Here is a 27,968-nt window from a genome sequence, read left to right on the forward strand (position 1 = left end):
GGTCTGAGGTAAACAGGACGAAGCTTAATAAGGACAAATGCAAAGTGTTCCACTTAGGAAGGAACAATCAGTTTCACACATGCAGAATGGGGAGAGACTGTCTAGGAATGACTACAGCAGAAAGGGATCTAGGGATTATAGTGGACCACAAGCTAAATATGATTGAACAGTGTGATGCTGTTGCAGAAAAAGCAAACATGATTCTGGGATGCATTAACAGGTGTGTTGTGAACAAGACACGAGAAGTCATTCTTCCGTTCTGCTCTGCGCTGATTAGGCCTCAGCTGGAGCATTGTGTCCAGTTCTGGGCACCGCAGTTCAAAAAAGATGTGGAGAAACTGGAGAGGGTCCAGAAAAGAGCGACAAGAATGATTAAAGGTCTAGAGAATGTGACCTATGAAAAAAGGTTGAAAGAATTGGGCTTGTTTAGTTCGGAAAAGAGAAGATTGAGGGGCGACATGATAGCGGTTTTCAGGTATCTAAAAGGGAGTCATAAGGAGGAAGGAGAAAACTTGTTCTTCTTGGCCTCTGAGGCTAGAACAAGAGGCAACGGGCTTAAACTGCAGCAAGGGAGGTTTAGGTTGGACATTAGGAAAAAGTTCCTAACTGTCAGGGCGGTCAAACAGTGGAATAAATTGCCAAGGGAGGTTGTGGAATCTCCGTCACTGGAGATATTTAAGAACAGGTTAGATAGATGTCTGTCAGGGATGGTTTAAATTGTACTTGTTCCTGCCATTGGGGCAGGGGGCTGGACTCGATGGCCTCTCGAGGTCCCTTCCAGTCCTAGTATTCTATGATTCTATGAAATCCAGCCTAAGATACCTCGAACCCAGCTAAGCTATTCTCATAGCTGGAGTTGTGTATCTTAGGCTGACTTTCTCCTTTAGTGTAGACCCCCCCCACCCTTAGCCTGAATTACAGGAAAGGAAACTAATTCTCTTTGGGTGTCAGACACCTGCTATGAGTGAAAGAGCCAGAGCTCAGTTGTATATGGAGATACACAGATTATGCAACCACTTGTCAGGGATGGTCTAGATCAGTGTTCCCCGAAGTATGGCACACATACCACCAGGGGAACATGAAAGGGTTTGAGAGGGTACGTGGCAGAAAATAAATGACTAAAAATCAGGTGATAAGCTGTAGGACAGCACTGGGCGAAGGGGTTATGCCGAAAAGGCCGAAGTCCAGAAAGGGGTATGTGAATGTTTTAAATTTGGGAGACACTGGTCTAGATCATGGGTAGGGCTGGGAGGCCAGTGGGTGCAACCTCCCAGGTGCTGTGACCTCGCACGGGGGAGGGGATGGTGGGTGTGCCTCCTGGGTGTTGTGCCCTCCCACCAGGCTCTGTTGCCCCCCTGGCAGCCAGGCCCCTCATCTGCTGCCTTGCCCCTCCCACTTCCCAGCATGGCAAGTGTCCACTGGCTCCCACATGTGCCAGTCCATTTTGGTGGCCCCTTGAACGTGGCAGCCCTGGGCGACTGGCTGGCTCACCCAGCTGTAGGACTGGCTCTGATCATGGGTCAGCAAACTTTCTATGCCTGGCCCCACTTTTTGTCCCTGACGTTAGCAGCCCTGAACTCCACCACCACCTGGCTAATGTAATCTAAACCAATGGAAATTTCTGTTCTTATAAAAAAAAAATCCCTTTTGGCATGTGTAAGAACATAAGTATGTAAAATGTAAAACCTTGATTACTTGGAATATAAAGTGAATACACACACATAAAACCAGTACCAGATTTCAACATTTTTAATGACATGGACGAGCCTGACTCACACCAGTCAATTGTGTTGTGCCCCTGCTTACAAATTTTCATGCCCCCCCCCAAGGGCACCTGTCCCCCACTTTGTGCATCTCTGGTCTAGAGCAGTGCTTTTCAACTTGGAGTCCTCAGACGCTCAGAGTGTTTGCAAGGGCTTGCAGGGGGTCTATGAAAAAAAAATAAATTGACCATTGAAAATAGAATTGGCTTTAATGGTGGTCCACGAACAGTTGTGCAGGGGATTACTGGTGGTCTGCCCCAGTGAAAAAGTTGGGAATCACTGGTCTAGGTAGTACTTATTCTTGCCTCAGTGCCGGGGACTGAACTAGACGGATGTCCTATTGAGTTTCCTTTACAGTGTTGCTAGTAGGCATCCTTCAGTCTGCATAGACTATGGATCGCGCCCTTTATAGTTTCATTTGAGGACTTCAGTGTTGCTAGCTTTCATGATAATTGTTGTTTTCCTTAAGTATCCAGTTGCAGAAGTCGGGGGATGTATGTTATCTTTTTTCATTTTTTTGAAGAAAAAATAAGTTTCTATCATTTGTGGCTGTGGAGAAAGCTTCAAAATGCAAACCCAGGGTAGTTGAACAGCTCAATAAGCAAGAGGCAAATAAAAGACTATAGAATGCATTATTTGTACATAGTCTCATGACTTTAATCTCACAATTTTTGGTGAGCCTGGCTCATTCATGATTTTTGAATATTTTGGGTTGGCATTAGTGCTTCCAATCCTACATTTCTATGATTCTTCAATATTTCCTATATTAGGTCCCAGTAATTAAAACCTTCTTTCCTAATCCTGTCAGTTTATTGTCTTTGTCTGGATCAATACAACTGACAGCCATAGAATCAGGTTATTTGGAGTGGTGTTAGCTTCGCTTTATGTGGCCACTGGAGCTCTCCTTCCATGTGTGTAAAATACCCTAAGACACTTCACCCAAGACAAAGCACCTCAGTTGACAAACAAGAAGCAGCTTGTACATATCTACACACAAATGTTGCCGTGTTCTAATTATATAGATAAATAAAAAAGTACAAGACATTAGAGTGAACAATCTTATCTGTTAAATATCCTACTCCTATAGAGAGAGGGGCAGCGTTGATCAGAATATTTTGCACTCTGATTTCCAAGTCATGAATAAAAATATTGAATAGTACTAGAACTAACATAGAGTCCTACAGGACCCCACTAGATATGTGCCCTTACTTTAACGGTGTATCATTGTTAATTATTTTTAATAAGGTTTTTCAACTGGTTTTTCATCCCTCTCATATTAGTTTAATCTTGATCATATTTTCCTGTCTGCTCATGGGTATGTCACGGGGAAGTATGTCAAAGCCTTACCAAACTCAAGCCATGTCATGTCTACAACTTTCACCTATCTGCTAGACCAGTAATTCTGTCAAAGAAAAGAATTAGGTTTGTTTGGCATAACCCATTTGGGACATACCCATCTTGACTGTGCTTTATAACCTTATTCTCTCAAGTTGCTGACAGACTGACTATTTAATAGCTTGTTTCAGTATCTTTCCAGCTAATGAAGTTAGGCTGACTAGTCTATAATTCCCTGAGTTTTCTTTGTTCTCTTTCTCTCCCTGCACCCTGCCCTTTTTAATATTCCTGTTACCTTTTGACTGTTCTATGCAGCAGCAGGACAGGCAAATGAAGCTGCCTCTGTTGACTGGAACAGTACGTTCCTGCCCTTTGGATTCCCATTGTGAACCTACTAGAGTTCATGTGGAGCGGATGCTGCTGTTTGAAGGAGTTCGAGAGGTGGAGGTGATTGAGGACTGCCAGTGTGGTGTGAACCCAGAGGAGTGTCTCCGTCTGCCATCCCTGAAAACCTTCTTTCCAGACACCCTCTTGGAGTTTACTGTGGATGTTGGAAAGTGTTCCAATCCACCCCATGCAAGAGGTATGGAAAAAGAGGAGGCATTCTTCCCTTCTCATCTCCTGGGACAGACGAGAGAAGGAGATGAGCTGAGAAGGTGAACATAGGGAAGAAGTAACTCCTCGTCATATCTATCTCAGGGTTGGGATCAGCATCTCAGATGCTACCTTTGCAGCCTAAGAATGCCAGGGGAAATCTTAAAAAACTCCATTATGCGATGTAGCGCCATATCTGATTCTTGACTAACCTGGAGAGTGTTTCCTATTATTTGGAATTATAAGTCAAGCACTTTGCACTGAGGCAGCAGAGTATGGCTATGTCTACACGTGAAGCCTACATCGAAATAGATTATTTCGATGTAGCAACACCGAAATAGTCTATTTCGATGAGTAACGTCTACACGTCCTCCAGGGCTGGCAACGTCGATGTTCAACTTCGACGTTGCGCGGCACCACATCGAAATAGGCGCTGCGAGGGAACGGCTACACGCCAAAGTAGCACACATTGAAATAAGGGTGCCAGGCACAGCTGCAGACAGGGTCACAGGGCGGACTCAACAGCAAGCCACTCCCTTAAAGGGCCCCTCCCAGACACAGTTGCACTAAACAACACAAGATCCACAGAGCCGACAACTGGTTGCAGACCCTGTGCCTGCAGCATGGATCCCCAGCTGCCGCAGCAGCAGCCAGAAGCCCTGGGCTAAGGGCTGCTGCCCACGGTGACCATAGAGCCCCGCAGGGGCTCGAGAGAGAGCGTCTCTCAACCCCTCAGCTGATGGCCGCCATGGCGGACCCCGCTATTTCGAAGTTGCGGGACGCGCAACAACTACACGGTCCCTACTTCGACGTTGAACGTCGAAGTAGGGCGCTATTCCTATCCCCTCATGGGGTTAGCGACTTCGACATCTGACCGCCTAACGGCGCGTGTAGCCGTGACGGGCGCTATTTCGAAGTTAGTGCCGCTACTTCGAAGTAGTGTGCACGTGTAGACACGGCTTATATGGGTTAAAGTGTGGGGCTCGATGCTGAGGAGCTTGGCTTCCAGTCCTATCTCTGCAGTTGACCTGTAGTTTGACCACTTGACTGCCATGTAGCTGAATGTGCTCTTCTATAAAATGGGTCTGATAATAACTCTCTGCCTTTGTGGGTTGATGTGAGGACTGATTACTCTATGCTCCTTTTGTGTGAAGATAATTTACATGGAACACCTGCAGTACCAGAGTTCTAAAGGAATACTGAAAGGGGCCATACACCAGGGCCGTGCCTACACTTAGAGAAAACTTTGATATAGCCATGCTAATGGCCATTTCAAAGAATACTAATGTGGTGCTGAAATGCATATTCAGCAGCTCATTAGAATGCTGCCAGCTGCAGCAGTTTGAAATTGCAGCTTTTCGCTCCCGCGCGGCTTGTCAAGATGGGGGTCCTTTTCAAAAGGACCCCGCCAACTTTGAAATCCCCTTATTCCTATCAGCATAAGCAATTAGTTTTCTCTAAGTGTAGACGTAGCCCAGATGAGATACTACAGTGTGTCTGTTTCTTAGGGCTTGTCTCCACTATGCCCCACCAGCTGTTATTTATCACATCTACTTAAATGAGACAAATCAGTCTTGGAGTGCTCTCCTGTTGATGCTGCTACTCTACCAGGATGAGAAGGGTAGCACATGTCAATGGGAGAGCAGCCCCTGCTGACCTTACCGCATGCAAGACATTGCAGTAAGTACATTAATTTCAGCTATGCTATTTGCGTAGCTTAGGTGATACAGACTAGATTGATAGCAGGGATTAATGTAGACTAGGCCTAAGAGTATGTCTGCCTTACCACAGGTGCAGGTTCAGTGATACATTTGTGCCACTGTACGGTTTCCTATGTGTGGCCCTATGCTGACAGGACAGAGCTCTTCTGCCAGCATAATTAAACCATGCCCAACCAGCAACCAAAGCTATTTTGGCAGAAGCATGTCTCTTGGTGAATAGTGCTGTCCACACTATCGTCTCTACTGATGCAACTTATGTAGGTTTGGGATGTGTTTTTCACAGGCCTGACAGACAAAAGTGTTGCTGACAAAAGTGCTCATGTAGACAAAGCCCAGGTTTGCAAGTGATATTGAAAGTGGAGGATGAGCAAACAGTGATGAACCATGCACCCGTCTTGCAAAGGAGTGGGTAATAAATGGCTAATACATTAAACTGGAGACAAGTAATTGGGATAGTAGCCACGAACCTGTCTGGGAAATGTGCACAAAATGGAACACCCATCAGGTGCAAGTTTATGGGAGAAAAGATTGCTGTGGAAAAAAAGCCTGGGAAAGCTCATTTTAGAACATAGCTGCAGAAAAGAGGTAAACAATTCTTGGTTTGTCTAGTAGGGGATGTGGACCAGAAGAGTTATTATGTAATAAACTATTCGAGAATAGCTTGTTATGGAGACAGTTGTTCCAGAATTTATTCTGCAATAATTAGCCTGCTCTATTAGTGCACAATTGTTCAGGAATAAGGAGATTTTGTGCCCTGACTGATATTTGACAACAGAGGAGAGATTCGAATCAGAATGCAGAACTTGCTTTGTGGAAGCTTGTGTGAGGGAGGCAGATCAAAAGTTCATGGTACCTGAGAGGGTACTGTAGTTGGTTTGGGGTTATGGGATGAACACAGCAAATGGATGAGCCCACTAGAATCAGTGAAACAGTGATTTAACATGTTTCAAAGTCACATTGAAACAAAGGGAGTAGAATTTACCTCAGACTCTTCCTGGAGTGACATCAAGAGTTGAAATTGTAATCCCAGTTCTGAAAGCTTTAGTTTCTGCTGCTGAACATAAACAATGCCAGCCAGCTATTGTGAGGAGTAGCAGACGCGTGACCAGAACTGGTAAGGAAACAGAATTTCTGTTCTGCAATCCCTTGTACATAGGGATTCCTGCTATTAGTGCTGAGTCTCATCTTGTTTTCTCAATCTCCTGTGTTAATGCCTTCAGGACATTTTGCAATTTAGTTCTGTCCTTGTTGTTTGCTCCCCATCCAGTGCTGGCATCATCTGCAAAATGGACCGTTGTAGAATTTACACCTACGTTCTTCTGCTGTCAAGTGGTTTGCAAAGCTGCCTGTCATAATCATGAAGCATCTGTTGGGCTTTTGTCAGTGGTGATTCTGCTGGCTCTAGCTAGCCCACCTCAGGACACATTTAGAGTTTGAAGCACTGATCTTGTGGCTTTGACCAACTAAACCTAAACAACTGCCTGTTCTCCACTCTTTCTATGGCTGCTATGAGACTGTCTTTTGGGTAAATTCAGCCACAATCAGTTTTTCAGACACCAGAACCGGATGCGTATGAGACGTTCAGAAAGGCAATACCCAGTTGGTGAGGGACATGTAACTAATAGAGAAATAATGGGCAAGTCAATACAAGTAAAATGCCACACAAAAGGGAAGATAGTAACAGATTCTATCGAAACAAAAAAAGCGGTCCAGTAGCACTTTAAAGACTAACAAAATAATGTATTAGGTGATGAGCCTTCGTGAGACAGACCCACTTCTTCAGACCACAGCCATACCAGAACAGGATCAGAATTTGAGTCTGTTCTGGTATGGCTGTGGTCTGAAGAAGTGGGTCTGTCCCACAAAAGCTCATCACCACTAATATATTAAAGTGCTACTGGACTGCTTTTTTGTTTTAAAAGGGAACATGTAGACAACAGGGCCAACAGCAACCGCAGTTCCCAAGACAAGGTGGGAGGGGGGGCCCAGCTCCATGCCTCTGGAAGGGGTGGGGCCAAGGACAGAAGGGGCAGGGCCTATGGCTGTCAGCCCTCAGCACCTCTGAAATCATACTGCTGGGGCCCCTGCTCCTTCCTGCAGAGCTGCGCAGAACAGTGCAGCAGTGCTGCCCTGGCATTTCAAATGGTACCAGAGCTCCAGCCACCACCACTGCCAATGCCAGGCCCTTGGGCAACTGCCCCCTTCCCCCCCTCCCCCGCTCCCCCAGGAGGCCTGAATGTAGCCAAGTGGCTAAAACCCTTAATAAGTTCATCTTGGCATCTTAGTGGTTGCTCAGACCACACTGGAGTCCTTAATATCTTGCCTTTTCCCACAATCCAGCATTATGGACTACTTCTTGCATGGTGAGGGGTTGCAATACTGGAATCCCTTGGAAAACCAGGGCTGTCACGCCCTTTCGTAGGGTTCAGTGTGCATTCTGCTTGGATCAGTTCTGCTGAATGGTCCCTATGGCCCCACAGGCAGCTCTGGACTCATGCAGTACCTACATTCAGTAGTCAACTGTATGTATTGAGACTAACAATTGTCTGCCCCATGCTTGCCCCAAAGAAGGGGTAGGATTAGGACTGGAAGGCAGGAAGCTAAGTATCCAAGGGAGAAGCTTTAGTTTAAGAAGCTGGTCCAGAATATCATTTAAAAACCCACTGATTCAGAGTACTGATGAAAGAGTTCAACACAGTAGTGTAGGTCACAGTGTGGATACAGTTGGATTCTAAGCTCTCTTGAATTCCCAGAATGATTACATGAATAATGCGTGTCCTTTACCAGTTTCCAAACACTTATACATTGACTTCATCACTTGCTTGACATAGATGTCAACCCATTGTTTGTTATCAAAAATTAATGCAAATGTACAGTTCATAAACCATAATGCCCTGCAATGGAGGGACATCAGAGAATGTTCATCACCTCAATAAACTAGTGTCTTTCAGACTCAAGGGAAAATAATAGTACAAAACTACGGAACGGCAGGAAGTGTTCAACACTAAGTGCCAAAGTGAAAGTGTGAAGCAGATGCCAGACCAAATGACATCTGCCAGTTCAGGCAGGGGGTCAGGGAAAGATTGCTAGTCAAATCCGAAGGCAGCTCAGAAAAGCTGACCATCACAGCGTGCTGCTCTGCTCCCAGCTCCTCAGAGTAGCTCTGATGACAATAAGTTTGGCTTCCTGCACTATGTAAGAACCGTAGTCTCAGAGGGGTAGTCATATTAGCCCGTAGCTTCACAAAAACAAGCAGCCCTGTAGCACCTGAAAGACTAATAATTTTATTTATTAGGCAATATTTTTATGTTAGTGTTTTATGGTTTATGGCAATGTTCTCATGTAAGAAACATAATTCTCTTTTTCCCTGTACCTGTTGGTAGCTCAGTCATTAATATACCATTTTCAAAGGTTTTTTTAAATATTAATAGGAGCCAAATCTTGCACCTTTTCCTCCAACATGACTCAGGCCAATTTCAGAGATTGGACTTGGGGCTTTGGCCCTTGGAGAAGGAAAGTACATCTGCTAGTTACATGATGTCTACATCTGGCATAATCTCATTTTGCCACATGTAGTAAACTCACCAAGGCTGTGTCTACACTACCACCGTCCTTTGAAGGGAGGATGGCAAGTAGGGTGTTGGGAGTTCACTAATGAAGTGCTGCGGTGCCTAGGCAGCACTTCATCAAGCAAATTCCCGCCCCCCCCCCCGTGGCAACTTGGAAGTTTAAAACTTCGAAGTAGTGGCCCGCATCTAGCCACAGTTCACCCGGCCGGTACTTTGAAGTTTTGAGGAGTAAGGGGACTTCAAAGTTGCCCCAGCACTTTGAAGTACTGGCAGGTGAGCCACGGCTAGATGGGGGCCGGTACTTTGAAGTACTGGCAGGTGAGCCACGGCTAGATGGGGGCCGGTACTTTGAAGTTTAAAACTTGGAAGTTGCCACAAGGGGGAATTTGCTTGATGAAGTGCTGCCTAGGCACCGCAGCACTTCATTAGTGAACTCCCAACACCCTACTTGCCATCCTCCCTTCAAAGGACGGTGGTAGTGTAGACAAGCCCCAAGTGAGCAACATAAAATCAAGACAGTGACTCTGAGCTGATGAAAAGAAGCGTGCTCATGGCTTGCTAGCTGCTGGACCAGCTCCTAACGCTGGAAGTGCGCACTTGCAGCATTGTACGCTCTAGGCAAAGAACTCACGTTGAAGATGCCTGGCAGCAATGCTGCACATGGCCTCAGGACTGGGCCCCAAGTTAAATTATGCTCTCATTCTCTTTTAGAGGGACTCTGCTGTGCACCTACAAAGTTTGACTCTGTTCTGCTCAAAAGCCCAAATGGTGTTGAGATGGTTCAAACTCTGGAAAGCTGTGAAATGAAAGAAACCTGCTATCGAGTTTCCTACGTGGAACACTATTATGAAATTATCCACAACTCTGCTGGGGACAGAGAGGAGCGACTGAAGGTTAAGTCCATTGCATGCAGCTCTGAAAGAGTCTTAGGGTTTGTCCAAACACCCCATGTGTACCTCTTTAACTATAAACAGTAGAATCCTCATGCTTCTGGGGATGCAAGTTTAAGGATGCTTTATATCAGTATGACTGTTCCTATATTGTAAAGGTAGAACACTATATTGATCTAAGCAACTTTATACCTGCATAACTGTGCCCTGCTAGGAGTTGTCCTAGTACAATTATTTCACACAGAAGTCACACATCTAATTGAAGTAGTTACACCAGTGCTTTCACTGCCATGAATTAATCTACAATACCCAACAAAGTTATAAAACAATAAATTTCATTTTGTGGCAAAATGATTTAGTGAAATTTTATCTTTAAGTACCAAGTACCTCAAGTACAATGACAGATGCATCTGTTAGTAGAGTTGATACACAGCATTATCCACAGGCAGAGCTTATGCTAAGAAGCTGGAATGTGGTGTGCCTTTGGGCATTTCTCAGCAGGGCCTTGCAAGAGATTTTCTTGTCTTTGTTTTGCAAATCTTTTCAGGAAATTGATGTGGGCCGTTGCTTGGGGAGCTGCACCTCAGGGAATCACTGCCTGCTTAGGTAAGCACAGCTGTTCACACACAGTCTCTCCCCTTAAAGTAGGGTTAGCCAAAATCCTCTAAAAATGCAGATTCCCAACAGACTGAAGGATAAATTCTGCACAAAGGAATGGCTGTGTATCTTTGTATGAGAGTAGAGTCAATGCCCAGGCTGCCTCCAAAGACTCTGTTGTTTTCATACAGTTGCCAGCTAACACTGGATTACGTTATACCTTTCTTCTTGAGTCTGATAAGATGTTTTTTAGTCCCATAATTCTTGTGCTTCTTCTTCTGAACCCGCTCCAATCAACATCCCCACTGTTTGATGGAAAATGGTCCTGCTAACCGTGACCCAAATTGTCTTCTCTGGACATAGAATTCATGACATGGGGATTACCATCCCTGTGGAGTCTTCCACCTTCCACTGCTCCCTTCCTCTGCTGGATCTACAGCTGGTTTAAGTGAGGGGGCTGGTGACAGTCTTTAGTTTTCAAATTCACTTTCTCTCTTGGGGTACCAGAGTCTTGATCTAATCATCTTCTCGCCATACTGCAAACTCACCTGTAGGCCCAGGCTTTGTCTGGATGAGTGTGGGAGGTCTGAGGAATGAAAATTGTTTTGTTGCTTGTTTTGCAGTCAGAATTCGTCTGGTGGTGGGAACAGCTATCTTGCGTGTATTTGGGTTCAATTTGTTTTAGTTTTGCACGGTGCCTAGGGAGTTCTGCTAGGCACAAACACAGTTAGGGTACGGAAGGATGACATGGCCCAACCAAAGATTGTGTGACAGACCAAATGGAATCTGAATTGCCAAATGCTCCAGATTCATCTCTCCACTTCTGGGTTGAGAGCAAACTAACCATTCCACATTTCCCACTAGCTAGAGTCTTCTCTGAAGTTTGCTAATGTTTTCTCTGGGTATTTAAAAACAGTTTCTTTGTAGCGTTACTATTGCTTTTTCCTCTGTGTAGTGTCCCTTTACAGGCTGAAGACTTTAACCTCTTTGAGACAGAAACCATCTTTTTTCTGTGTTTGTAAAGCACCTAGCACAACCGAGTCCTGATCCAGGACTGGTGTGTAGCCTAGCGAGTAAAACACTAGAATGGGACTCAGAAGACCTGGCTTTACTCCTGAGTCTGCTGTTAGTCTGCTGAGTGACCTTGGGCCATCAATCCACCACGGGTGTGTCAGTTTCCCCATCTGCAAAATGTGGGATAATTATACTTCCCTTATACCTGGCTGTGAGAGCTACTGAGGAAGTGCTCTATGTGAGAACTAAGCATTATTAATAATGATAAAAATAATAATATCATCATCATCATCATCATCATCTACCACAATACAAATAATATGCTTTCTTTAATTGCAGGGATTCACAGAATGGAAAGAAGTGCTTGGTTTGGGCAGAAGAGGCCTCCAGCCATTGTATCCCTCACCAGTACAACACACACACATTCAAGAGCCGCAGTGGCCACATCCGCACAATCTTTGCCATCAGTAACTGTCAATGTGGGGGTTATTAGAGACTTTGGGGAGGGAGGGAACTTCCAGGAGAGGATGCAAATTGCATCCTGTCCTGCTGTGCCCACCCTCTGCCAGACTGTCTGTACTATATGTAAATGAGGGAAGGCTATTTTATAAATTAAAGGTATTTTTAACCGTGGTTGTGTGGAAATTAACTACCTCCAGAACGGTTTGCAGCTTTTTAATAAATGCTGCAGGTCATAATCTGTCTCTCAGGAGCATTTGCAGCTCCTAAGGACTCCAGTGGGAGCCCAACTGTACTCAAAATCAGAATATGGCCTTGTACAGCCAGAGCCCAAAATGGCTTAAAATGGGGATTTGGGGGCCTCTATGTTCTTCGCACATGGTAAGTGTGAATAATTGCATGCCAAATACAGGTATGTGGGTCCTATTAAGGCTGGCAAAGAGAGAGAATTTAGCTGTGCAGTGAAGGTGCCTTCCTTGGGCTGTCCTCAGCAGGATCCAACACCTTTGTCATCATTTAGTTTCTAGAAACATGTGTGTATATAAAAAATAAGCTTGAAACAAGACAACATGGGTAATGCCCATAACAAGCACAGAGTCAGGGAGTGGAGAAGGCAGAGGAAGGAGAAATTGGAGCAGGAGTGAGGGGGCAAAAGGAGCAGAACTGAGAAGACAGGAGAATGGAGGAGGGGCAGACAGCAGAAATGTGTTGGAGCAAAGGCCATTCTGGACATTTCCCGTTCTTGTTGCGTAGGATCTGAGCAATGCCAGACCTACAGCGGTTTGTATGACAAACAGCCCTGGCCCTGTCAATAGAAAAGAGTGCATAGGAAGGACAGAATCTGAAATAGTTTTCTTCTGCCAATTAACTAAAAGCTACACAAATTGCTTGTAATTAGCTCTCTGTGTATTCTAGCTAAGAGTCCTGTCACCCTCTTTACATGGGATTAGAATATATTACAGACATGGATTTTCTCAAGGAGATTTCAGCATTATCCTAATCCCATTAAACCTTAATCCCCTGCACCAAGCAGTCCAGCAGAGTGCTCAGATGCACCCCACAACCTGCATGAAAGACTCTAATTTCAGATCAGTCAGTCTAGTTTGATGTGGGGGAAATAGAAGGTGTGAGAACCACTGTGCCCCTACCTGCTATCCCTGTGACAGTGTCAGGAAGGGCAGCTCATCCTGGGTCTGTCAGGAGAGGAGACAAGGCTGCCTGGCCTTCTGCTTAACAAGAGTGTAGTGAACATGACACAAGAGGTCATTCTTCTGCTCTACTCTGTGCTGACTAGGCCTCAGGGGGAGTATTGTGTCCAGTTCTGGGCACCACATTTCAAGAAAGATGAGGAGAAATTGGAGAAGGTCCAGCAAAGAGCAAGAAGAACGATCAAAGGTCTAGAGAACATGAGCTATGAGGGACGACTGAAAGAACTGGGCTTGTTTAGTTTGAAAAAGAGGAGACCTTGAGGGGACATGATAGCAGCTTTCAACTACCTTAAAGTGGGTTGCAAGGAGGATGAAGAAAAATTGTTCTCCTTGGCCTCTGAGGACAGGACAAGGAGCAACGGGCTTAACCTGCAGCAAGGGAGGTTTAGATTAGACATTAGGAAAAAATTCCTAACTGCCAGGGTGGTTAAACACTGGGATAAGTTACCTGGGGAGGTTGTGGAATCTCCATCACTGGAAATTTTTAAGAGCAGGTTAGACCTATCAGGGATAATCTGGATGGTGCTTGGTCCTGCCAAGAGGGCAGGGGACCGGACTCAATGACTTCTCAAGGTCCCTTCCAGTTCTAGTTTTCTATGATTCTATGATCCTTAGTAACATCTACTGGCAAGATGACTGAAGGTTTAAGGAGCTGCACAACATGGCTGTCAGGGATGAAAACAAACTCAGACACTTCCTTAGGCAAAGAATTACTGACTCCATACAGCTGAGGAGAATAACCCAGTGTTCTCCAATCAGTTTGGAGAACCCTTTGATCATTTTCTCCATCAAGCTGAAATGCACCCTCTGTAGTGAGGACAGAGCAGCTTGCCATTATGATGGAAGCAGCATAGAAGCCCAGCTGGCAGAGGCTGCCTGGGCAATTCACTGAATCTGCACCTTCCCCAACCACCCTGCTCTTTAAGTTTTAAGGTCAGCTCTCAATCCCTGAACTGCATCCATTGGAGCTGAAAGCAGTAGTCCCTTGGGGTGCTCAGGTGAATAAAGTGTCTGGCAGCTGCCAGAGGCAAACCCTGGCAAGCAGCATCCTGCTACAGGCCACTTACTGCCCACCCCTGGACTCGAGCATAGCTCCTAGAAATAGATATCCAGCCTGAGTATAAAGACTCCAGGTAGTGATAAATTAACTTCTGATAATGTTAAGAGGTCACATCTTATTTCCAATTTGTTTTTGTCTGAATTCAAATTCCAGTAGATATGCCTTTTTTGCTAGATCAAAGAAACATAATCAAAGATAATGATGGTCCACCTGTGTAGGCAACCCATTTCTTAAGAGTCAGTGTCTTAAGAGTCAATAGATTAAGAAGAAGGAGCGCCTTTAGTATCTCACTATAAGACACATTTTCCAGACTTTGAATATTTTTGTAACTTTTTCAATATACTTGTTAAAGTGTGGCTACTCACTGCACTCAGTGTTCTAGTAAGTGGTCTCATAAGTGCTGTTTACAGATGTAATATCACCTCCGTAGTCCTGTTTTCAAGAATCATTTCAACTGCTACTGACACATTAGCACAGTGGGAGCTCCTGTTCAGTGGGTTTCTCCAGGGACTGTCCTTTTCACAGTCAATGCTTTCCAACATACACACTGCCTTCTCGTAACAAAGTCTGCTTTCTTTACTCCTAAATGTCTGACTAAGCATTGGCTGTATTAAACAGCAATCCTGTTTGATTGTACCCAGTTTCCTAAGATATCCCATTGCTTTGTCTCAGCGACTTGTTCCCATTATTTGCTGCCCCATATTTGCGTCATCAGCAAACTTTATTAGAAATGGGTTTATATTCGCTTACAAGTCATTGACAAAATATTGATTAGGGCTGAGAGAGAACCATTCCTTGAGGAATTCAGACTCATTGATAGTTCCCTATTTGAGATTGATTAATTAATTTGCCACATGGTATTAAGTGAAATGCAAGTATGTTACATCAACACAGTCACCTTTATCAGTCAAACTTGTATTCTTAACAAAGAATGATATCAGGTTTGTTTGAGAAAGCCTTTTTGCCATGAAACTATGTTGATTGGCATTAATTATATTTTTAATTATATTTTTGTTCCATATCAACCTTTCCATTAATATTCCCAGAAATTATGTCAGACCTACTGGCCTATAATCCGTCATCCATTTACCCTTTCCAAATATTGGCAGAACATTGGCTTTTCTCTAGTCATCTGGAATTTCCTTAGTTTTTCAAGTTATTTAATTCATAGATTCCGCAAAGATTCATAGATTCCAAGGTCAGAAGAGATCATTACAATCATCAATTTTGTCTTTCTGTGTAATACAAATCATATAATGTCCCTAAGATCATTTCTAAAGTAGTTCTTTCTGGTGATGGAGAATCCATCATGACACTTGGTTAATTGTTCCAGTTATTAATTAACCTCACTGTTAAAAAGTTATGCCATACTTCCACTTTGCGTTTGCCTAACTTCAACTTCTTGCCATTGGATCATGTTCATTACCTGGGACAATGGGGTTCTGATCCGATAGGTGCCTTACGTGCTACTACAACACACATAATAAGAATATACCTTAAGGCACGACCGGGCAAACACGCATACATGTGCTCTACTTTACATATGTGAAGGGGTGACAGGTCTGGAAAATTCTGATAGTGTCATGAACCCACATCCCTTCCCCACCTGCCTAAGGATTTGGTTTGCATTGGGGGTGGGTATGGGTTCTGGGAGTGAGCTTGGGTGCAGGCTCTGGACTGGAGCAGGAACTTGGGAAACAGGAATGGGGAAGGATGTGGGAGAGAGTTTGGGTGCAGGAGAGGTGAGGGGTGGAGCTCGGGGGGGGTGAAGCTTGGGTGCAGGTGGGCCTCTGGTATGAAGGCTCTGATAGGGAGTTTTGGGACTGGGGTGCAAGGAAGGGTGCATGCTCTGGCGGGGGAGGGAATGTGTTTGCAAGTCAGTGTCTGAGTGCAGGCTCTGGGATAGAATCTGGATGCTGGCTTTGGCCTGGGGCAGGGGGAAGTTTCCTGGATGGGAGGGAGTTGGGTGGCTGCAGGGAGCAGGGAATTTGGGGGCAGAACAGAGTAGGTAGGATGAGAGAGTGCAGGCTCTGGAGGGAGTAGAGTGCACAGGGGAATGTGGGGGAAGTTGATAGTAAGTGCCACACTTAACCTGGAGGCACCTCCCTTTGGCAACAGCTCCTGGGAGGCAGGGGTCTCCAGGTGCTACTGCCACAATGGACTGCCCCATTCCCTCTGCTGCCCTGCAGGCTCCCCACGTGTCCTCCATCCACACCTGCCACTCTCTGGGTGATTTAAAATGCTCCTGGGGCTCTGCCAGCAGCACAATGTGGTTAGAGTAGCTTCAAGCAGCTTGCTCACCCTGGCTGTTGGTTCATTCATTCCTGCAGCTCCAGCATCTGGAGAAGCACAAGGAGACACATACATCCCAGCTGCAGGGATGCATATGCTGGCAGCCAGGGTGAGTGAGCAGCCTGAAGCCAATCTAACAGGGCTCCCTGGGCATTTTAAATCTCCCTGTGGATTTCAGGTGGGGCCAGGGAACTTGCAGAGGAAGTGCATGGGTTGGCAGGAGGGCTGGCAGATGCTGGAGGGCAGAGACTGCAGAAAGTGGCAGGCAGCAAGTTTTGATGGAGCCCAGCCCTGGGCCAGGAATATTCCTGATGCTGGGACATCATGGGCACATATAACTTGCCACCTATGCATATATGAGCAGTCCCATTGAAGTCAATGGAATTGCTCATTTATGTAAGGGTAACAAGAAGGATATCAATGATAATGCAGAGGCAGCAGTAAGAACATGCAGGGAGTTGGGAAGGTATTTTAAAACAAGTAGAGGCACGAGACAAGGAGATCCACTATCGCCAAGTATCTTCATCGCACATCTGGAGAGAGTGATCAAGGAAGAGGTACAAGGGATATCTGTGCACAGGAAAAGAATTAACAACTTGAGGTTTGCGGATGATATAGTTATCATTGAGGAAAATGAGGAGCAGCTAGCGAAAATGGTGCAGGTGTTAAACTAAGAAGGGAAGTGGTACAGACTAATTATGAACATCGATAAAACAAAAACAATGGTATTTTGGAGATAAGAAAATAGGAAGGAAGATCAGCGTCGACGGTATTGAACTAGAAAATGTAGAGAAGGTCACATATCTGGGGAGCAACATAACATATGATCTAGACTGTAAGAAGGAAATAGCGACTAGAATAGCAAAGGCAAGAGCGAGTTTGAAGGCGATGGATAAGATCCGGAAAAGCAAAGCAATTAGCTTAAAAACAAAGCTGAGCATCTTAAAAATATGTGTATTCAGCAGCGTGTTATATGGATGTGAGACATGGGTGATAAAGATTTGAAAAGAAGAATATTGGCATTCGAAAGGAGTTGTTAGAGAAAGATTCTGAGAATAGGATGGATGCAGAAGGTCACCAGTGAGGAATTATACAGAAAGATACAGCCAAAAGAGAACCTGCTGCAGAAGGTTATAAAACGGAAGCTACAACTATTTAGGCATATTTGCAGAATGAACGATGAATGAAAAATCAAGACCCTGGTATTCGGCATAATGGATGGTTCGAATAGGAGAGGCAGACTGCACAGAGAATGGATAGATGATATAGTAGATTGGTGCAGAGCTGGTCTACAGAAACTAAGCCACTCTGCACTGGACAGGGAAAGATGGAAGGAAATAGTGAGAGAGGCATCAGACACCAAGGGGCGCTGAGCCCATGGTTATTGATGATGATGATGATGATGATGATCATGATCATGATGAACAAGAAGGTTTTCTATAGTCATGTTAACAATAAGAGGGTGATCAGGGAGGATGTGGGGCCATTACTGGATGAGGGAGGTAATCTGGTGACAGACGATGCAGGAAAAGCTGAAGTACTCCACCGACAAGACCAGTTCCCAACTTACAGCACTAGGCAATGCAGTATAGGCAGGAGGTGGGCAGCCCTTGGTGGGAAAAGAAAAGGGTAAGAGTTACTTAGAAAAGCTAGATGCACACTAATCCATGGGTCCAGATTTAATGCATCCAAGGGTACTGAGGGAATTGGCAGATGTCATGGCTGAACCTTTGGCTTTGAAAACTCATGGAGATAGGGAGAGATCCTGGATGTTTGGAAAAAGGCAAACATAGTGCTCATCTTTAAAAAAGGAAAGAAGGACAATCCAGGGAACTGTAGACCAGTCAACCTTACTTCAGTCCCCAGAAAAATCATGGAGGGGATCTTCAAGGAATCCATTTTGGAGCACTTGGAAGAGGGGAAAGTGATCAAGTGTAGTCCTCATGGATTCACCAATGGCAAGTCATGCCTGACCAATCTGATTAGCTTCTATGAAGAAGTAACTGGCTCTGTGGACATGGGGAAGTCAATGGATATTATATACCTTAACTTTAGCAAAGGTTTTCATACAGACTCTCACAACATTCTTGCCCACAAATTAAGGAAGTATGGATTGGATACACGGCCTGTAAGAAAGAAAGCTGGTTTGACAAACGGCCCCAATGGGTAGCAGTCAATGGGTAAATGTCTGGTTGGTGGTTGGTTTCAAGTGGAGAGCCCCAAGGATTGGTTCTAGAGCCACTATTGTTCAACATCTTTATTAATGATGCGGATGAGGGGATGGATTGCACCCTCAGCAAATTTGCGGATGACACTAAGCTAAGGAGTCAGGTAGATACATTAGAGGGTAGGGGGAGAGTCCAGAGTGACCTAGATAAATTGGAGGATTAGGCCAAAAGATATCTGATGGGGTTGAACAAGGAGAAGTGCAGAGTCATGCACTTGGGACAGAAGAATCCCAAGCACTGCCAGTCTAACCCCACTGCACTGCCAGAAGGGCTCCCTGGGCATTTTAGAATCCCAAGGCTGGGACTGACTGGCTAAGTAGCAGTGCAACAAAAAAGGACCTGGGGATTATAGTGGATGAGAGGCTGGATATGAGTCAACAGTGTGCCCTTGTACCCAAGGTTAATGGCATATTGGGATGCATTAGGAGAAGAATTTCCAGTAGATCTAGAGAAGTTATTACTCCCCTCTACTCAGCACTGGTGAGGCCACATCTGGAATATTGCATCCAGGTCTGGGCCCCCCTCCTCCAGTATAGAAAGGATGTGGGCGCATTGCACCAGATTTAGTGGAGGGCAACAAAAACGATTAAGGGGCTGGAGCACATGATTTATGAGGAGAAGCTGAGAGATTTGGGCCTATTTAGTTTGCAGAAGAAAAGACCGAGGGGTGATTTGATAGCAGCCTTCAGCTTCCTGAAAGGGGGCTCTAAAGAGGATGGCGAGAGACCTTCTCAGCAGTGGCAGATGGCAGAACAAGGAGCAATGGTCTGAAGTTACAGAGGGAGAGGTGTAGGCTGGATATTAGGAAAAAAATATTTCCCCAGGAGGGTGGTGAAACACTGCAATGTGTTACTGAGACAGGTGTTGGACTCTCCATCCCTAGAGGTTTTTAAGTCCCGGCTTGACATAGTCATAGCTGGGATGATTTAGTTCAGTCTGCTTCTGCTTTAGGCAGGGTGCTGGACTAGATGACCTTCCGAGGTCCCTTCCAGCCCTAGAATTCTATGATCCTATGATTTTATATATAGTTATTACACAAGGGATTACAGGTATGGGGCCTTAGTCATGAATCAAAATGTATTACGTACCCCTGGAAGTATTCAAATGTTGTGTGTTGTACAGCTGTATGCAGAGGTTTTTTTTTGTCCTACCCCACTGCAAAGTAGTGAGTCCTCAGCTGCTGCACTGTGTCACGTGTTAAGCATCAGCCCATAGGATAGATGAGGGCAAGCTGGAGAAAATCCAGAGGAGAGCTACAAAAATGACAAAATATTTAGAAAACCTGATATATGAAAAAAAAGGTTAAAAAAACTTTAATCTTGAGCAAGGACTGGTGGAGTGGGACCAATAACCATCTTCAAATGTGTGAATGGCTATTATAAAGATGACTGCGATCAATTTTCCTCCATGTCCACTGAAGTACAGCAATTGGCTTAATCTGCATCAAGGGAGATTTGGGTTAGAGATTAGGAAAAACTTTCTAAGATAGTTAAGTTCTGCAACAGACTTCTGAGGAAGCTATATCATCTTCATCACTGGAGGTTTTTAAGAATGGATTGAACAGAACTGGAGTAGGCTTACTTAGTCCTGCCTCAATACAGGGGGCTAGACTTGATGACTTCTTCAGTCTCCTTACAGCCCAACATTTCTATGATTATGACGTGAAAGTCCTATAAAACACCTCCCTAGCATCTTCCTCTTGTTGAGTATCTGTCTTCTGGATTCTATTTCTCCAGGCCCCATATTTTTCATTGGCTACCTAAAATTGTGCTCCTAAAGCCTTAGGAAGGGGCCATATTTTCAATGGTAGAGACGACACTATATTCAATCGGATCTGTGAAAATCAGGCCACTTTTATTTAGGATCCTTCACAAAGATTTAGGAGTCCAATTCTAGGCATCCTGATCTGGCAGGTTTTGCCACATGTAACAATGCATATTTTCTTTTTGAATCCCATTTTGTTTTTTACCCATACTGTTAACCTAAGTCAGCCTCTCATATCTGCCACAAAAACTTACTAATCCAGGGAAAAAATACAGTAGCTCTACATTCCTGCTAGGTCTTCCTCCATCACGATCTTCATCTGCCCAGTGTGCAGAAGAGGAGGGTATCTGGTAATTCGCATTTTGCACTTGCCTCCTATCTTCTCCCCAAGGGTTTTAACAGGTAGTTTTGTCAAGAAACCTTTCATTGCTACTCTCCTTAAACATCTTCTTTCCCCATTGTGTGTGTGTGGCTGTACCACTCATAGAGGCAATTTACTAATGGGTGCAAGACGCTGCTTCCTTTACCACAGCAGGGGATGCACCATTTGTGTGTTGTAGGATTCTGGCTAGTGCCCCTGAACAAAGCCTGTTCTTGCTGAGGCCTTACCCATGAAAACTCATTACCTAAGAAATACATTTCTTACTCTTTAAGGTGCTACAGGTTGGCTTGTTATTTGTGAAGCTACAGACTAACATGGCTACCACTTTGAGTCTCTTACAGTCAAGTTGTTATTCCTGGGAAGAGGATGTCCTTGTTTTGTTATGGCTGTATGTATTATCCATTACTTACAAAAGGTTAAGGTCATTCAAGACACTGTACTGTCATTTCCCCAGACCCTTCCAGAACAAGGGACTTTAAAAGCTTGGACTCAATGTTAATCAAAAATCAAGTAATATTCAGTTAAGCTCCCTGCCATCATGCATAGCCCTGGCAACACCTGTAGTGTTACAAGAAAAAACAAAGTGCAAACTTACAAAGGAACCCAGGAACATACGGATCGTCATATTCTATCATAGCTGAGGTCTGTTTGGTCTAGGATCCTGTCTCTGACATGGCCAGCATTAGATACTTTAGAGGAAGGGTAAGGACCTCCTGTTAGTAGATGTATGATGATTTACCCTACCTGCAGCCCACATGGGTCTCACCTGTTTTCTAATAGTTGACTTTAGCTTACAATCTGAAGTACAAGGCTATATAGTCCTTCTGAAAACTGTTGTTATAATGAATTACGATCACTTCAGTATTCTTTATAGCTTTATAATTGCCCATTTTTTAATCTTGTTAAATTTTTGGTCTTGATAAATTCCTATGGCAATCAGTTCCACAGCTGAAAAAGCATTTCCTTTTATGAAATCTGAATTTTCCATGTGTTATTTTTATTGAATTTTCCCTTGTTCTTGTTTTACAAGACTGGGATAGCAACATGCCTATATGCTCTAGACAAGTAATTATTATATATACTTTAACCATGTCCCCACTTGCTCATTTCTAAGGTAGCAATTCCAGTCATTTTAACTGCTCTTCATATGGGAGTTATTCCTGCTCCATGATTGCTCTTGTCACTTTTCTCTGAATCCCCTCTAGCCATCTCTTTGATGGAGGTGTCCAGTACTGCACACGGTATTTCAGGTGAGGCCACCCTACTGATTTAAGGGTCTGTTTCACACACAGCGTGACCATATAGCCTTAATTCTCCTTGCTGTGAAATGACAGCTCCTGCCGGATTGTTCTTTATGGTAAGGGGAATATAATATTTGCCTAAAATGTCAGAACCTAATAATAGGGAATCCTGTAAACCATCATTATCCTTTTTAATTGAGACTGTGCAGCTGGAAACACAGTGGGCAGGATAACTCATTTGGTCCAGTGTGATTTATACATTTTATATTTTATATCCCTATATTGCTGCTGGTCTCTAGACCACCTTTGTTGCCACTTGCTACTGCCACCCCCATGGAGCAGAATTAAGGTACCTGGCTGTGCTGTGTATGTGGCAGCCCTTTGTACATTCCTTGTGTTTTGTCAGTCTGTCGTTTGTTGTTCATTTTCATACTAACAATTTCTTCTGGGATAAGGGATGAGAGGAGGAGATTTCAGTGGGAATTGGGTGCCTAAATAACTTTTGGATCTGGCCTGTCTCTAACCCACAGAGAGTTTAGTCCTCTGCTATGACAGGGACAGCGTAGCTTTGCTTACAATGACAGATATTGCTCTGAGGGCTCACCACCCTGGTACTTGTGCTGCAGAAAAAAATATTGGCAGCAAGTCCAGGCCTGCACAACAGCTCCACTACAAGTCACCATCCTGGCAAAGGAAAGAGCCTGATCTCTGCTATCAAAGCTGCCCCATCCATAGGATGGTCCAGGGTGGCCACTTCAGGCCATGCTCCTTAGAGGTCCCTGTGGCGGCCACTTCAATCATCCTATGGACAGAAACCGTGGGATCTCGGGTGGCCCTAGGGATTACCTGGGGGCCTGGCACAGGGCAGCACCAGGGGTCCCACATCCCCATGATACTACTCACCATGGAAGCAGGAGCTGGAGCAACTTGGCAGCTCACAGCAAGCTGGGAAATAGATGGAGGAGCCAAGCGGAGCAGGCTGCCATGTTGCTCTAGCCCCTGCCACTGTAGTGCAGGTAGGGGGACTGAACCCTGTTGCTGCCCTGTACGAGGCCCCCAGTACTCCCCCAGCTTACATTGCTCAGACGAGGGGTTGGGGCAAGGGATGCAATCAGGGGCAGGGGGGCAGAACAGGAGGAGGAAGGGGTGGCATGGAGCAGAGCAGAATCAGGACTTGGGGACAGGGTGGAGGGGGACAGAGTGGGGGTGGAGCAGGGCCTGCAGCCGGGGGGGAGGTGTCTCAGGCCCCTCCCATGGGACACTGGTGGGGTGTTACCCCAGTCCTGATGCCCCTGAAGGGACAGCCCTGAGTACTACTAAAATTATGTTACCCCAGTCACAACATTCTCTCCACTGATGTCTTCAGACAGCCTGTGATCTCCCTGGAGCACCGTGCTAAGGTGACAATGGTGAACCAGGCATGTCTCAGAGAAGGGAGTGAAGAGCACTGTGGCTTCAGAAACACCTGGAGCAGAGTCACGGTCGTCAATGTAAAACCAAAACCCTTACACTGAGGATGACAGTGGCCCACGGCCCTGCAATACACTCAAACATGCCTTCAAAGTAACCGTGCTCTACCTGCAAAGATCCCCATCGAGGACTCCCACCACCAGAGAACCAGGAATAGAGAATGTGGGGTATCCCAGCAGCTTGAAAAGTCCCCTGAGGCCTACACCAACCCCAGCCCTGCTGCAAACAAGCTGGAATAGCCTACTGGGGAAAGGGGGCATCACTATGAGACTCTTGAGCAGAAACTGCTCAAGACAATCATAGAATCATAGAACACTAGGACTGGAAGGGACCTCGAGAGGCCATGAAGTCCAGCCCCCTGCCCCAATGGCAGGAACAAGTACTATCTAAACCATCGCTGATAGACATCTATCTAACCTGCTCTTAAATATCTCCAGCGATGGAGATTCCACAACCTCCCTTGGCAATTTATTCCACTGTTTGACCGCCCTGACAGTTAGGAACTTTTTCCTAATGTCCAACCTAAACCTCCCTTGCTGCAGTTTAAGCCCGTTGCCTCTTGTTCTAGCCTCAGAGGCCAAGAAGAACAAGTTTTCTCCTTCCTCCTTTTGACTCCCTTTTAGATACCTGAAAACTGCTATCATGTCTCCCCTCAATCTTCTCTTTTCCGAACTAAACAAGCCCAATTCTTTCAACCTTTTTTCATAGGTCACAGTCTCTAGACCTTTAATCATTCTTGTCGCTCTCCTCTGGTCCCTCTCTAGTTTCTCCACATCTTTTTTGAACTGCGGTGCCCAGAACTGGACACAATACTCCAGCTGAGGCCTAACCAGCGCAGAGCAGAACGGAAGAATGACTTCTCGTGTCTTGTTCACAACACACCTGTTAATGCATCCCAGAATCATGTTTGCTTTTTTTGCAACAGCATCACACTGTTGACTCATATTTAGCTTGTGGTCCACTATAATCCCTAGATCCCTTTCTGCTGCAGTCATTCCTAGACAGTCTCTCCCCATTCTGTATGTGTGAAACTGATTGTTCCTTCCTAAGTGGAACACTTTGCACTTGTCCTTATTAAACTTCGTCCTGTTTACCTCAGACCATTTCTCCAATTTATCCAGATCATTTTGAATTATGACCCTATCCTCCAAAGCAGTTGCAACCCCTCCCAAGGTGGTATCATCTGCAAACTTAATAAGCGTACTTTCTATGCCAATATCTAAATCATTGATGAAGACATTGAACAGAACCGGCCCTAACACAGACCCCTGCAGAACCCCACTTGTTATACTTTTCCAGCAGGATTGACAACCATTAAGAACTACTCTCTGGGTATGGTTATCCAGCCAGTTATGCACCCACTTTATAGTAGCCTCATCTAAATTGTATTTGCCTAGTTTTTTGATAAGAATATCATGAGAGACCGTATCAAATGCTTTACTAAAGTCTAGGTAGGCCACATCTACCGCTTCTCCCCTATCCACAAGGCTCGTTATCCTGTCAAAGAAAGCTATCAGATTAGTTTGACAAGATATATTCTTTACAAACCCACGCTGCCTGTTCCCTATTACCTTACCACCTTCCAAGTGCTTGCAGATGATTTCTTTAATTACCTGCTCCATTATCTTTCCTGGCACTGAAGTTAAGCTGACTGGCCTGCAGTTTCCTGGGTTATTCTTATTCCCCTTTTTATAGATGAGCACTATATTTGCCCTTTTCCAGTCTTCTCGAATCTCTCCTGTCTCCCATGATTTTCCAAAGATGATCGCTAATGGCTCAGATACCTCCTCTATCAGCTCCTTCAGTATTCTAGGGTGCATTTCATCAGGCCCTGGTGACTTGCAGACATCTAATTTTCCTAACTGATTTTTAACTTGTTCTTTTTTTATTTTAACTTCTAACCCTACCCCTTTCCCACTAGCATTCACTATGTTGGGCATTCCTTCATCAGACTTCTCAGTGAAGACCGAAACAAAGAAGTCATTAAGCATCTCTGCCGTTTCCAAGTTCCCTGTTACTGTTTCTCCCTCCTCACTGAGCAATAGCCCTACCCTGTCCCTGGTCTTCCTCTTGTTTCTAATATATTTATAAAAAGCCTATATAAATCTACTGTCCTAAGTAGAAGTTCAGTGTGGTGCTGTCCTCTTAGGCCTCAGGTGGCTTTGGTTTAAACTCTGATCAGCAGGAGTGGCCAGTCCAGCTCTGCCTCCTAAAAGCAGGATCCTAAAAGGGTCCAGAAGAGTTATTGCAGAGGGTCTGTGGAAAAAATAAAAGAGAAATAACAATGACAAAAAGAATTGGCTTTGATGGGGGGTCTGCAAATGGTCTGAGGGCTGGCTGGGGTCTACACTGGTGAAAAGGTTGGGATACACTAGGCTAGCTTGTCTGTCTCTAACCCAAAGACAGTTTAGCGCTCTGCTATGGCAGGGACAGCAGATCTAGGGTGGCCTCTGGTTCTAAGGCTCAGAAGGAATGGTGAATCCTTCAATATTGCCAGCCCCAAGTGTTCAAAAATTTTGGCTCAGGTCCAAAAATACATAAGATTGTTCTAAAAATCATGAGGTTTTTTTTTTAAGTAAGTCAATTTTCCAAGCCTTAAGTGACACTCATGGCACATTTTTAAGTGCAAGGGTTAGAAACTTACTTTTAAAAAATAAAATAACTACGAGTCAGACATCATCACATGCCTGGGCTCTAAAAGCTGGAGATTTCCTAAAAGTAGCAGATATCCTGAGATTCACAGTAAAATCACTAGAGCTGACAACACAATGTTTTAGAACTCAGTGGCTGGAGGATTGGACAGCTTTCAACAACAGGTGGTGGTGCGGTCCTTACCTAAACCACAGAAGAGTATCTCTGACTTAGGCTATACCCACACTACAAGATAAATTCCAATTTATTAAAATTGATCTTATAAAACTAAGTTGTGTAAGTTTGAATTTGAGTATGCTCACCTTCCCACAGGTTCCCCCTAAATTTGACTTTTTGCTGCCACACTCAATCGCTAAACATTGACTGTTACAGAAGTGTATTGTGGGAACCTATCCCACAGTTCCCTCAGCCCAGTAGCATTCTGGGTATTTCTGCAGGTGCAGCATGGGGAAAAAAATGCCCCACAAGTGGTTGTGGGGATCTGATGTCATCTTTGCACGTTGCATTGCCCTCATTCCCCTCCCATGGAAAGCAAAGAGCCATTTTTCCAGAAGCAAGGAAGGAAAATTAGGGCACGGCATCAGCAAAGATTGCCAAAGTAACTGAAATATCTTCCTTCAATGAGTGAATTGCTTCTAATAACTGGGGGAGGGATAGCTCATGGTCTGAGCACTGGCCTGCTAAACCCTGAGTTGTGAATTCAGTCCTTGAGGGGGCTGGGTATGAATTGGGGCAAATAGATTTAAAAAAAAAATCTTTCCAGGGTGGTCCTGCTGTGAGTGCAGGAGACTGGGCCCAATGACCCCTCAAGGTACCGTACAGTTCTGTGGCACGGGTATATTGCCACATAAAAGTGTAGCTGTAACTGAATTACCAAAGATTTTACAAAAAGCAGCAGGTGTCTGCAATGGGCAGCAAAGTGTCTGTAGTCAACTGGCCCTCCACACACTGTTCCCTGTGTTTTCGGGTGGCCAAAGCATGAAGAAAGGGAATAGGAAAGTTTAGGAAAAAGATTTTATAACTGAAATATCAAAGATTTTGCAAACAGCAGCAGGTGTCTGCAATGGGCAGCAAGCCCCTGAAAATATTTTTGGTGGGGGTGGGTCTGGGGTCTGTAGCTGCAGACAGCTGAAGGGGTCCCCACAATCTCTGCAAGGCCCCAAATACCTCAGTCACTGGGGGACACTTCCCTCCAGTGGAAGCAAGCTCCTGAATGTATATTTAGGGTACATGGAGGGAGCCTTCAGCCATTCTGAGCAGCCTGGAACTGCAGGCTGCCATAGGGTCCTGTTGGGTTGCTAGCTGTGAGCTGCCTAGGAAGCCAGAGCCTGCCAGCCAGATTCTGCCTCTGGCTCCTCAGCAACTCCCTTCCCCCAGTTCCCTGCCCTAAGTCACCACCGAAAGCCTCTGCACCCCACCTTTCCCTCTGCCCCAGTTCACAACTCTGTCCCAGACTCTATGCTTTCTCCTACACTCCTCCATCAGGGCGAATCCCCTCCTGCATCCAAAACTCTGCACCTCTCTTCCCCAGGTCACAGTTCCCTCCAGGATCCTGCACCCCCTTCTATAGCCTTCCCCCAGGCCAGAATACTAACCTGCATCCATATCACCTTCCCAGCACTGCATCGCAATCCCCTGCCCATGTCACAACCTTCTCTTTCACCCAAATTCCTTCTCAGACCCCACACTCTCGCCATAGAAAAGTGTAGCTCTTGACTTTTACCAAAAT

At 45.0% G+C, this 27,968-nt stretch overlaps 2 protein-coding genes across 3 annotated transcripts in view; one reads left to right on the forward strand and one right to left on the reverse strand.

The window, feature by feature from the left end:
• CD320 (CD320 molecule) overlaps positions 1–27,968 on the reverse strand; it is an 88,609-nt gene that overhangs the window by 11,660 nt on the left and 48,981 nt on the right. Inside the window, exon 5 of one of the 2 annotated variants that reach the window (XM_074977960.1) lies at positions 25,771–25,843. The exons of the other annotated variant lie outside the window; for it this stretch is intronic. The gene's annotated coding sequence lies outside the window, so the exon portion shown is untranslated. Of the gene's footprint in view, positions 1–25,770; positions 25,844–27,968 lie in introns of those variants that run through there. 2 annotated transcript variants of the gene reach the window in all.
• Positions 1,838–12,042, forward strand: LOC142002122 (uncharacterized). The gene is made up of 4 exons (XM_074977963.1): positions 1,838–3,681; positions 9,694–9,875; positions 10,420–10,478; positions 11,823–12,042. The coding sequence occupies exons 1-4, from the start codon at positions 3,408–3,410 to the stop codon at positions 11,974–11,976; spliced, it is 669 nt and encodes a 222-aa protein (XP_074834064.1). The 5' UTR covers positions 1,838–3,407; the 3' UTR covers positions 11,977–12,042.

The sequence above is a fragment of the Carettochelys insculpta genome, chromosome 27, assembly GCF_033958435.1.
Source record: "Carettochelys insculpta isolate YL-2023 chromosome 27, ASM3395843v1, whole genome shotgun sequence".
NCBI classification, from domain to species: Eukaryota; Metazoa; Chordata; order Testudines; family Carettochelyidae; genus Carettochelys; species Carettochelys insculpta.

Coding starts and splice junctions, on each gene's coding strand:
- LOC142002122 (XM_074977963.1), top strand. CDS start 3,408: ATGCAGCAGCAGGACAGGCAAATGAAGCTGCCTCTGTTGACTGGAACA. Junction 3,682..9,693: donor CAATCCACCCCATGCAAGAG/GTATGGAAAAAG, acceptor ATTCTCTTTTAG/AGGGACTCTGCTGTGCACCT. Junction 9,876..10,419: donor ACAGAGAGGAGCGACTGAAG/GTTAAGTCCATT, acceptor AAATCTTTTCAG/GAAATTGATGTGGGCCGTTG.